The sequence below is a fragment of the Cottoperca gobio genome, chromosome 24 (assembly GCF_900634415.1).
Source record: "Cottoperca gobio chromosome 24, fCotGob3.1, whole genome shotgun sequence".
In the NCBI taxonomy this organism is placed as follows: domain Eukaryota; kingdom Metazoa; phylum Chordata; class Actinopteri; order Perciformes; family Bovichtidae; genus Cottoperca; species Cottoperca gobio.
The window spans coordinates 16531817-16543650 of NC_041378.1; the positions used below are offsets into that span (position 1 = coordinate 16531817).

The following is an 11834-nucleotide window of genomic DNA, read 5'->3' on the forward strand; positions in this document are numbered from 1 at the left end:
AGTTTTATTTTTATTTTTTTATTAAATCGTCACTTTGGATGTCATTCCTTGTGTAACTAAGGTAATTGACGCGTAGCTGTACCAATGGTAAATCATATGAGAATTTGTTTGGGCACAGCTGTCCAATCAACCTTCACGTCCCGCCCCTTCTCGTGAGCGTGGTGTGTTGACTGCCTGGCTTTACTCCGGCTTGTTCAGAAGCAGGTTTGTCAGCTTATATGACATTTGTCTCCTTCATATAGACATCAAACATACCAAAGACCATGAACAGTTTAATTAGAACTACTGCTAGGTGTTTGCGGTCCGTCTACATGCCCAGGCAGGCCGTGTGGTCGACCTCGGCCCGGTTCCTCTGCGCGGCGGCAGACCTCCAAAAAGACCTTGGTGAGATGGTGAAGAAGGACAAAGTGGTGGTGTTTATGAAGGGGACGCCAGCGCAGCCCATGTGTGGCTTCAGTAATGCCGTGGTTCAGATCCTCCGGATGCATGGGGTGGACGACTATGCTTCGTACAACGTATTGGAGGACTCCGAGTTCCGAGAAGGTTAGTAAACTGAGGTTACCTGTCCATGACATGACGGCAACAAGTTGTCACCTCTCAATCTAACTTGTAACCTTTAGCTAAACCTCTTCATAATTGACAGTGTAAGTGTTACTAGACACTTTGCTTGTAATCAGTTTGTTTCAGCTGTCCTTGTTATTTGCACCATGAATTTTATTGTCACATTCAAACCAACCACTCTTATCAGCCTTTTGTCAGCGGCCCTTTCTAACTAGTTTTAGAGATTTCCAAGTGCTAAGTTTTTATCAGTGCTCTGCAGCAGGACCAAAGGGTGTGGTCGTTTTTTGAGTCGAAGATGACACAACCAATATGGACATGTACTTTTACAGGTAACCCCTTCTATAAGTGTTTTAAACAATGACATCACATACTACAAGGAACAAGGAAATGTTTTTTCTAGTTACAACAGCACTGTCCTTCAATGGGATTGTCTATTGAGGCTTGTGATGCAACAGCAGTGTAATGCTAAGACATGACATGCATGCAGAGAGGGACAAGATGACCCAGAATCAAGTTAATGTGGGGTTTAAAAAATGTGTTCTCATCAAAGAACAGCACATAAAGGCCTCAATGCAGACAACTTACCTTATGAGATGAAGAGCAGTTGAAACTGAGCCACAGACACAATTAAGTGTCCCACACTGCATCATTGTTGTGTTTCTGAAAGTGTGTACCTCTAAGTGGGTAAAGGCAAATAATAGAAAGGTCTGGTAAGTTCATAAAATGACATCACTTTACTGTAATGCAGCCTTTAACACCAGGGAAAGACAACACATACTTAATACGATATCTAAGACGGTATCTAGTCTCATATCACGATATCAATATGATATGGATATATTGCCCAGCCCTTATATTAGGTGTTACTTTGATGTAACTGGTTACGTAGTAGACCTACCGTATTGTCCTCAAGTAAACTGATCCTTTATTATCCTTGTATTATTCACATTTGGTTCCAAAGGTTTTAGTTTTCAAGCAGCTCTGCACACTTTTAAACCGGTAATCCTACTGTACAAGCTCTTAAAAGGCAACACACTGTCGGCACTATCCAACAAACATCTTTTACATATATGCTCGCCTTATACTTTATGTGTTGCTGATATCAAAAAGCATTATTAATACTCAGGCTGCCTAAGAGTCTAAGGCTGAGCTATATAAACACACACACATTGTATTTAGACAGTATCTTGTTGTGGTGTTTCTGAACAGTACAGTTTGAGTTCAATGATTGAACAGAGTTGATGCTGCTGAAACTACTGTTGCTGAGGGCATCACTTCCTGCTTGCCCCCTCCATCCCTGGGTGTAGTAGTTTAAACCGGAACTCTATTAACATTAAATTGTCATGTGTTGGTACTCCTCCTATGATTCTCTTAGCACCTGATATAGTGTTGGCTTTAGTTTATTCTGACACCAACACCATCTGTCTTCCACAGGAGTCAAGGTCTTCTCCAACTGGCCCACGATCCCTCAGGTGTACTTCAGCGGCGAGTTTGTGGGGGGCTGCGACATCCTGCTCCAGATGCACCAGAACGGAGATCTGGTGGAGGAGTTAAAGAAGCTGGGCATCAGCTCTGCACTGCTGGAGGCTGGCAAGGAATCAAAGTAGAGGAAGAGGATAAACTTCAAACAGCTGACGAGACAGAGGACACATTTATCAGGTTTAATCCCCCACTCGGATGATCACAGTTAAACCAACTTTCTAAGGCAGCCATGGACAAAATTGACTCCCCCTCCTGGCCAATGAGGCACAGCAAGAGTGCAGATGAAAAATACGTATGAAGTTTTGGTGGCAGCACTGTATCTTAAGTTATGGACGTTCTGTCTTTCCCATGTTCCATATGTACACAGAGCTACTGCTGCACTGCTCATACTCTTCGAAATGTGCACAGATCTAAGAAGAAGAGTGGACAGTGGACACACAGGAATCCAAAATCAGTTTTGGTTCGGGTTAGTTACCCAAATTTCTCATCTTCTATGTAAAGCCGATTCTTTCTTTTGTCATTTCTAGGCATCCATAACAAATTGCAAACACAACAATGACGTATTCTCACATCCTAACTTGACGTGGTGAACTCGTTAGCATTTGAAGTCATGTTTCTGGCCACCTGATGACGAAATCCAATATTCACTCTTTCCAGCTCGGTTTTGTTTTTTATTAGCTCCTGAGCAAAATATCTGTTTGTTTAGCTGCTAAATGCTCCCCTATGTACACCAGCTAGTTGCTAACTGTGTCTGCCTTTTGGTGCTGGCGCTGGCAGTACAGTGTTGATCAGAGCCTAAACAGTAAAGTTTGGGGCTGAGGAAAACTGCTGAGTCTGGTGATAATGCTCTGCGGGTTCGTCACCTCTTTCAATTTAATTATTTGATCCATTTTTATTTAAAGAATATTGCTAATAAATATTTCTCTCACAAACTTTCTTCTTTGCCCTCTAGTTCCTACGTTTTTTGTATTAAAAAAAAAAAATATATATATATATATATATATATATATATATATATATATATATATATATATATATATATATATAAAAGATCCATACCAGCATAGTTGTGATACAGTAATGAACGTCAAACTGTAACGTCACTGTTGGAGAAATAATGTCACATCGAGGTTGGACGTCTACTGCCAGAGGGACAGTCCGGTCCCCTCCCTTTTAATGAGTTTACACAAGAATGCAGGAAAACCTCGATCGTGTTGCCCTCTAAAAGCCCTGCGACCTAACTGTCCACCTTTTGTTCTGTTTAATACCAAATGAGCCTCAGAGTACACCAAGACTAAGTCTAACATCTCTATAACGCTGTATGTCATCTTACTAGAAAGCTTCCAAATGCACTGCCTGTGACTTCAGTATCCTGCAAGGAAGAACAAACGGGACACAACTGATGGATATACATTATCAATAAGTTTAACTTCTGGCCAATTTCATCTCTTCTAGTGGAGGTGTCGGCAGACATGGACCACACTTCACTGACCTCGTAACACACAGGCACTGTCAACATGACGGTTGGAACCAACGGCCTTGTCCCGTTTGTTCTTCCTGCTAGGAACCACAACCAAAATGTGCCCTCTGTTTTAATGTCCGCGCCCGCTGAAACGCAACAAACATACCGTGATACCTTTTCTCTTTGTCCTGAAGACGACACGTGGACAAACAGAAGCAGTTAACGTTTGTTGCGTCTGTCTGTGCTATTTGTTCATGTATCGCTGCAGGGAAAGAGTCCGATTGTTTTAGGAGGGTTTGATTGTATTTGTTTTGAGTCTAAGAACCCCTGACATTTATCAATCCTAGAAGTTCCTCCTGCACACAGCTGTATTATCAAAGCAATGGTCATGTAATACACTGTAAAATATTGTACATTGAAAACATATTACTAAATGTATTTTAGCTGCATGTAAACCCTGCTCCAATTAAATATTTTGTGACACAAATGAAAGCGGCCCGGAGGTGTTTATATGTATAATCAAACATTCCCAGAGGACTTTGTTTCAGTTGTGTGTGTTATGTGGCACCAAGGCAAAATCTGAAAAAGGCAACGATGTCACCACACAAACTGTGAATCGGATCAAAGGATCAAATCCTCAAGGAGGCAGACGGCACAGTCTGTGCTTTCTCAAAGCTTATCTTTTGGCACATTGATGTTGGTCATAAGCTGTTCAGTGAAACTCAAATCTGCTCTCACTGAATTCTGTCCAAGACAGCACCTTTAGGGTTTTTTGTCCACCACTTGTAAAGATCCAGATAAGGGTGCTAAGCACTGTGTGCCCTTTGCTCAGGCTGACGACAGATCATGTTCATCAGTATCCAGCCACGGTTAGAAAATATAACCTCCAAACACTCCTTGTTTTTGTCGACCACTCAACCATTATTTTCCTGATTAATTGCTCACTCTATAAAATCTTCAAACTGTTTAAATTCCAATAGATATTCAACTATCTTATAACAAGTCAATCTTCCTGTTTACCAGGCTGGAACCATCAACTGACTAACATTGTTTCACCTCTCAATCAACAGCACACTGTTTTCTAACTGATGTGTACTCACAATAAAGTCTAGTGTTGTAGAAGTAAATAACAAGAACATTATTTAAATATTGTAGTAGATCAAATGCCATTTAACCAAGCTATTCAGCGCAGATATAACCAACTGGGGATGAACCTGCAGGTGACAAGTTGTCTTTAGAGTGTTTAAAGCAAACATGTAAGTCCAAACTGAATAAGAATTCTAATTAAAGCAAACCATTGTTTTTGGAGATTATGCCAAATTAAAACTAGTACTCAAGTTACCAATTAACTTAGAATTTATTTTCTTACTTACTCCTATGAAAAACCCAGCCTCAAAACCTTTCACTGAGATGATCTCTAACATGTTTGAAAAACCTTTCAATACAAAATACTATTTTACAAAATGTAACTGGACTTCACAGTGAAGCTACTGTAAAAGTTACTGAGGTGGGGACCGTCCAGTATACAGCTCTTCATCGTCTCTCTTTACGATCCACAGTCCAATAAAGCAGAAATACTGTTAAAAAACTAACAATAAGAAGCGTGAAGAGGATTGAGGTCAGAGTTTCTGCAGGAAGCGGAGCACCAGGTCTCTCAGAGTGGTCCGCAGCGGCTCGTTGTTGTCACAGACGATGTGTGTCCCGTCCTCCTCCAGCTGAATCAGTGTGTCCTCCGCCTGCAGGTGTAGAATGTGTCCGTCCGCCGTCTCCTCCACTTTGACCTCTGTAATACCTTGCTGCAGGGGGGGGGGGGGGGAGATAAATGCACCGTCAAGTTTTTGTTTCCTGACTTTTGGACTCTGCAACGCTCTGGAGATATTGGAAATGTTTAAATCACACAAGTCTAAAAAAGATCCAACGCAGCCCCACACTAGAAACTAAATATACAAATAGTATAATTTAATAATATGAGTGTAGCCTAATCTTTATCTGCAACTGTACAGGCTTTAAAAAGAAACAATGAATTTGAAACTCTTCGGTACAGCACGAAACTAGTGTGAATTATTATTATTATTATTATTAATTGTGCCAAACAAAAGGTATGTGTTATTTCTTCTAAAAGAGTTTAGGGACAAACTGTCCCTAGTGCTTGGTCACGTATAGTTATTGCTTATGCATTTAATTCAATCTGAAATGTTTTTTATGATCATTGTATTTTTAATCTGTGGTAAAAATCCCTGGTTTCTGCTATAAAAAACTACTAATCCCAACAATGTGGTGCATGAGGAGATTGTACGGCAGATTGGATAAGATTCTCCTTAATACTAAACACAGCAAATCTGCACATTTCACACCTTTTGCAATGTGGCCAGGAACGCTTCCAGGGGCACAGCTCCACTCAGTAGGGGTTTGGGGGCCAGCACTAATGGAGGTTCATCCAGTACCCTCTTCCTCTTCTTGCTGGGGGGCGCTGGAGGGGGTTTGGGCACCGACTGCCAACATAAGAGGAAAAAAACCCTCAGATTTTTGCTAAAAAGCAATGATGTCCAGAATTATACACTCATAAGCCGATTTTCTGGCACAGATTCACAAGACCCACCTGTAGTGTGTGCTTGTTGTCCTTGGAGTGCAGCACTGCAGACACAGTTGCCAGGGAGACGCCAGGTTTAATCTCAGAGGGCACCAGGGAGTTGGCCAGCTAGCGGTGGAAGAATCAGACTTTTAGGCTTGAAAATTGGCCATCTGTGCTCTGACAAAAAGAAGTTCAAATATGCACTCACCATCTGTTTCCAAAGGTACTGATTTGATCTTTTATTAAACAACAGAGTATTCAGTCCCTTTGAACCCGACAAGGCAAAGAAGAATATATTCATACCCACTAAAAGTTCAAGCTGCGTGAGTTGCGGCTGTGATGTGACTCACCTCAGGCATTATGTAGACACGTTCGTAGCTGCGTCTGAAGGGCAGGTTGAGTACAGAGCAGCGTCTGTAGGGCATAGGGGGGGGCTGCAGCTCCAGCATGAGATCAGAGCGGTGGGACTGGGTCAGTGGAGGCTGGGTGTACTGCTCTGGACACACCACGTGGAGGGGCTGCAGGAGGGACAGACAGTGAAACAGTCCTTAGAGGTGATTAACTAAAGTAGCTTTTACACACATGACTTGCTGTGATGTTCTACACTGAGCCTGCTGTTAGTGAAGATACACAGAACTCATGAGGGTTTACATCAAAGTAACAACATTTTCATTTAAACAAATGTCTGTTAAGTCACTATCTATCACCGGATGAGGTGACACAATGGTGACTGAGCCTCTGGCACAATGATGAAAGTATTACAGACGTCTCTGAACACATGCTGCATTAAGTTACTGCTAATGCAAACTGAACTTTTTCTACTGCGGCAGCTTCACATTAAAAGCATTTAAATGACGGAAAAAAGAGTTAGTCACGGGAAATGCCACGTGTTCGTCAGTGAGCTCGACACTGAACGCCATCTTTCATCAAAAACGCAAATACAAAACTAAACAATGAGCATTTTGGGCATTCTTTGACAGCAGATAGGTTTGAAATATGTCAGGGAGCAATGGACGAGTCGGAGCCGCTACAGTGAGCGGTTAGTTGAAGAGCTGCAGGCGACATTATTACAAATATAAGTATTTAACTGTATCATCGGCCTCAGTTCATTTATAAAGTAAAAGTGTTAATTACTGATTATCTGACCAACCGAATTCATAGCAACCATTAATTAACTTAATTAACTAAATGCCAAGAGGACATTTTGTTGAGTAAATGAGGAGTTTTGACAAAAATACAAAACACACAAGAACACACTTCCAATTAAACCATCACGTTGCCTCTGCAGCCGTGCGCCTGCTGCGTATTCCCTCCTGCTCTGCCCTGAATGCTGATCTCATATTGGTCTGGTATCTTGTTCGGGCCGCGCCTGTTAGCTTGTAAAATAGTTTCCATTCTCCTTTTCCACCCACAGGGTGTGTGCTCAGTCAGTGAGTATTTGCTTGATGCACAATTCTACTTTTACTAGTGTTGTGTGCTAGACAGTCGTGACATTTGTCCAGTCACTATGTCACTATTTGCCAATTCTCAACCTCACCTTAAAAAACAAGACTCCTTCTAATGCAGGAAAGTGCTAACAGTACATTTATCATATTTATTAAACAAGTTGGTAACATGACAAAGTGTTGACCGTACCTGGACTTCCTTGAGCAGCTTTGATACTTGGTGGAAGTTGAGCCGTGTGTCAATGGGACAGTAAACGCACTTCATGGCCAGTGGCTGGTAGGGAGCCAAAGCATCCAGGTAAGAGAAGTCTGGCTCTGGTGGTATGAAGGCAAAGTCACAGAGGCTTGTAGAAGCTTAGCATTTACTTTGCATTTACAGGCTGACATTCTTTCATTCATGCCGAGTGTATGATGTGGGAGGGATTGTAATACGCTTGTATTTACCAGTAAAGATGATGGTGTTGAGGCTGGATTTGCCCCACAGCTCCATGAAGTGAACCACGTCCCCGAAGCGCAGAGAGGGGTGACCGGTGAACACCACGCACGGCTGACGGAACTCGCTGCTGAAGTCTCCGTGAATACTGGGGTAGTGCTTCAGCTTGTTTGTTTGGATCAACTGGAACAACAACAACAACAACAACACAGGAGTTGTAAGAAAGACTTAATGTTTCCTGAACAATCTCTCACCAGCTCAAGACATCATTAAAACACACTACAGCAGGGGTCGGGAACCTATGGCTCTTTCGATGACGCCATATGGCTCGCAGACAATTTTGAGCTCTGTTTCGCGAAGGGCGGGGCTTCGCTCCCGACACAAACACACGTGCGCACACACTTACAGTCAAGAGACAGAGTGAGAGGAGAGGAGTGAACAAAAAGAAATATCCACCCACGCACCCCCCGTTGCACGGACCTCGTGACCATGACCATCTGTACTGTGACGAGCACACACACATACTGATTTACTGGCGAGGGCTTTCTTGCACACTGCTACTGCTTGTGTGTACACTGACAGTGTGTACACAAAGTGTTCTTTATTGTCCCATATGTAAGGACATTGGACCAGAGACATTTCAAATGATTCCTGGTTACAGACATGTTGTTATTAAATGACTATTCTGATAAAAAGGTGTTTTATCATATTGTTTGACTGATTCAAAGAGCTTCCCTAATGTAAAATACTGTCTCCATGCAAAGGCTGATTAACATAAAATGTAAATAAAAACACCAAATGTACTTGTTTACCACACTGGTGTCACAATGGATTTTGACATGTGATGCTGGACACTGAACTTTTAATAGTCAGGGAAATACTGATGTTGAAAGAAAATGTAGCGCGTCTTTGTGAGCAGTGTTTACAGTGAACACACACTGAACACCGCTATGATTTACTGATGTCAGGGTCATTTCAATTGTTCATTTGCCAGCAGAAAATCAGGATTTCCAACTATCCACCATCTCTGAAATGCAGCATTGTTCTTCACTAGGAGACACAGCTGGACTCACCTCTGCGTGGGGGAATGGAGGCTCTGGAAGATACACCTTTGATTGCTTATTGTGGCAAAGCCTAAAAAAGAAGAAGGAACAATTGTGAATGTCCATCAGAACATCTCAGAGTAACCCTGGAGAACCATCCAAAAGCAGGGGAGCACAACTCCCAACAGCCTTAGCCAATCAGCACTGCTGTAAATAAGTATGTTTACAATTTGTAATTATCTTAATCCATCACCATATTTGTGTCACTTTCATTTCTTTCATTGCTGGTACATTGATTTGAACAAACAGCTCCTCACCATTCAGCAAAGATCTGAGAGAACTCCAGTGAACTGTTGGCGACGGGTGAGATGAAGTAGAAGGGCGTGGTTCCCAGGTTGGCACTGTCTATGAACTGGTACAGACACTCCAGCAGGTCATATATCACCCCTGACGAGTAGCACGGCACCAGCACATTGCCTCCTGCTCGAATCGTCATGGCTACAGGCACACATTAAAAACATTCAGAATCAGCAAAAGCTCCAGAGAGTGGGATTTACTTACATGAGCTATATACATTTACTTATTCATACATGAACACTTTTTATACAACAGACATTTACCATTATCCAGTTCTTTTGGACCTACCCAGGTTGCTGCAGAATTCTCCCAGCATGCCGTCTGGGTTGGCGGTGGGCATCTGGGTGAGGCCTGTCAGAATCAGAACGTCACTGTTCTTAAGGGAGCTTTGGTCCATCGGCTGGGACAAGAGAAGAGATACATTAACAGCAGCCCAGTGAGTTTATGATAAGACACGGATGGTAGGAGACGCTCGTTTTGCTCAAATAGTGGGTTCACAGAGGGAGTTCAAAATAACTGACAAAAACTGACAATTGAAAAATTACATATAATAGGATTTGATCTTTTGATTGTCTTTTCAGTTTTGGAGACCATTTGAAGAGACAGTTCACCCCTAATACACATGTTCCCTCTTACCTGCAGTGCCATTTATAAATCTACATTGTTTTGGTGCGAGTTGCAGAGTGTACAGTATATCGGCCGTAGAGATGTCGGCCTTCTCCATAATATGACGAAACTAGATGGAACTTGGCTTGTGGTGCTTAAAAGCATCACAAGATAATCCACAGACCTGTAGTCAGCAGTTTCATGTAGGAACTATTTTCTTTCGACCAAACTACCCCCGCCAACCATACCACACACAGCGCAGAGGGAAGTGTGCCTCTATTTGGAAGACCGCATTAATGTTTACATCCTGTCACGAGCAGGCTTGCAAAAATACAAATATGTTTGCTTGATTTTGGGGTTAACTGTCCCTTTAAGGATCTGCCATGTAAATTTAAATGCATTTGACATACATCCACCTAGAAACTGCTAGTATTACATTCTGGGTCATAGCAGGTGTTTCCTCAGGCCTCCGTGTGTATTTTGCTCTAGCGTCAGGCCTGTTGGGCCCGTTAGACCTACCTGTGGATGTGTGGTGAGGAGGGATGAACCCGACACATAGGAAACTTTCTCATGATGAGACTGGATGATCCAGTTGGAGCTACCCAATGAGTAACCAGAGCTTAAGGGGGAGACTTGTACAGCTCCAAACAACTCCTGGAGAAAGAAAGAAGTGCAATGTGCTAATCAAATGAAAAGTATTACATTTAAATCTTAACCACACAAATATGTAAAAACATGTTCTTATAAGTGTGCCATACATATTGTTGACCAGATAGTAATTGAAGCCATATGTCTAAGTGTCAGTATTAGTGTAGTTTAGTTGGTGCACCTGCGCCGAGTTCTTACCACTTTCTGTGAATAACCCACTAGCTGCACTTTGCTGAGGGCAGAGTTGACCTCCTGCATGCTGTAGCTTCGCTTCCACGTATACACATCTACTGCATCCTTCAGCGGCCCAGGGAGCATCCTAATATAATACAATTATATAAAACATCATATTGTATTATGTTAAGTGCATTAGTTCCAATGTAGCTGAAGGTAAAAGTACACTACATGATGATGAGGTGCAAATTAAAACCAAAGCAAGATAAAGGGAGAGACAGAAGATTAACAACTTACAGGTGAAAGCTGTACGAGATTGTGTTTCGTATGTCAAAATATTATATTTCTAAATATTATTCCAATGTGAAATTTTATATTTTTAAATAAATATTTTCCACATCCACCCACAGATAATGTTCTTCTTGTTTTTCTCAACAGTTTTCCTACCTTTGTATTTCCTTATTTTTCCAGCAGGTGGCAGACTGGGCTTTGGGAACTCTCTCCATGAAGTTCACTAGTTCCTCCATAAACAGTCTGAGGAACAGCAGGAATCAGCATTTCTTAAACATCAGAAACCACAACCACTGTCCTAGGTTCACAACCAAACATAAGCCAGGACATTATACATCATTCTTCAAACTCAGACCCACAAAATGTCATTAATTAGATCTTGAGCTACCTCTTTTTACAAAACCATAATAAAAATGAGGTAACCGGTGTTAAAACATACATATTTTCCTAAAAAAACTATAAGAATAAGTTCTCCTCCCTTATATCTCCTTACCTGCCAATTGTCAGGGTGGGTTCTGTGGCATACACTGTCCCAGTGAAGCCTGTGTGTTCAGTGATGTAGGGCAGGGCCATCATACAGTGGTAGTTAGAGATCAGGATGACATCAATGGTAGACAGATCCAGAAGTTCTTTCTGTGGCCAACATAAAATGGGAAAGAAAGTTTATTTAGACCAAATAGGAATTGTTATTCTAAGTACATCATTTATTGTAATTTACATTTCAATTACTGGATAGTGAAAGTAATAATAATAACTGTGT

The 11834-nt window shown here is 41.7% G+C and overlaps 2 protein-coding genes across 3 annotated transcripts in view; one reads left to right on the forward strand and one right to left on the reverse strand.

Moving 5' to 3' along the window:
- The first annotated feature begins 126 nt into the window (after window positions 1–126).
- On the forward strand, window positions 127–2902 carry glrx5 (glutaredoxin 5 homolog (S. cerevisiae)). Its single transcript, XM_029462771.1, has 2 exons — window positions 127–543; window positions 1996–2902. Exons 1-2 carry the CDS (start codon window positions 264–266, stop codon window positions 2166–2168), a joined length of 453 nt encoding a protein of 150 aa, XP_029318631.1. The 5' UTR covers window positions 127–263; the 3' UTR covers window positions 2169–2902.
- The window catches only part of ints9 (integrator complex subunit 9), an 11406-nt gene continuing 1581 nt past the window's right edge, over window positions 2010–11834 (reverse strand). The window contains exons 5-18 of one of the 2 annotated variants that reach the window (XM_029462759.1): window positions 11568–11707; window positions 11231–11317; window positions 10808–10928; window positions 10481–10615; window positions 9644–9755; window positions 9316–9496; window positions 9029–9089; window positions 7967–8138; window positions 7713–7837; window positions 6428–6595; window positions 6105–6203; window positions 5860–5997; window positions 5099–5301; window positions 2010–2148 (exon numbers count right to left, since the gene is read on the reverse strand). In XM_029462759.1, the coding sequence (XP_029318619.1) occupies window positions 5125–5301; window positions 5860–5997; window positions 6105–6203; window positions 6428–6595; window positions 7713–7837; window positions 7967–8138; window positions 9029–9089; window positions 9316–9496; window positions 9644–9755; window positions 10481–10615; window positions 10808–10928; window positions 11231–11317; window positions 11568–11707 (1716 nt within the window). In that variant the 3' untranslated portion in view covers window positions 2010–2148; window positions 5099–5124. Of the gene's footprint in view, window positions 2149–5098; window positions 5302–5859; window positions 5998–6104; window positions 6255–6427; window positions 6596–7712; window positions 7838–7966; window positions 8139–9028; window positions 9090–9315; window positions 9497–9643; window positions 9756–10480; window positions 10616–10807; window positions 10929–11230; window positions 11318–11567; window positions 11708–11834 lie in introns of those variants that run through there. The other variant, XM_029462760.1, reaches the window with a different exon arrangement.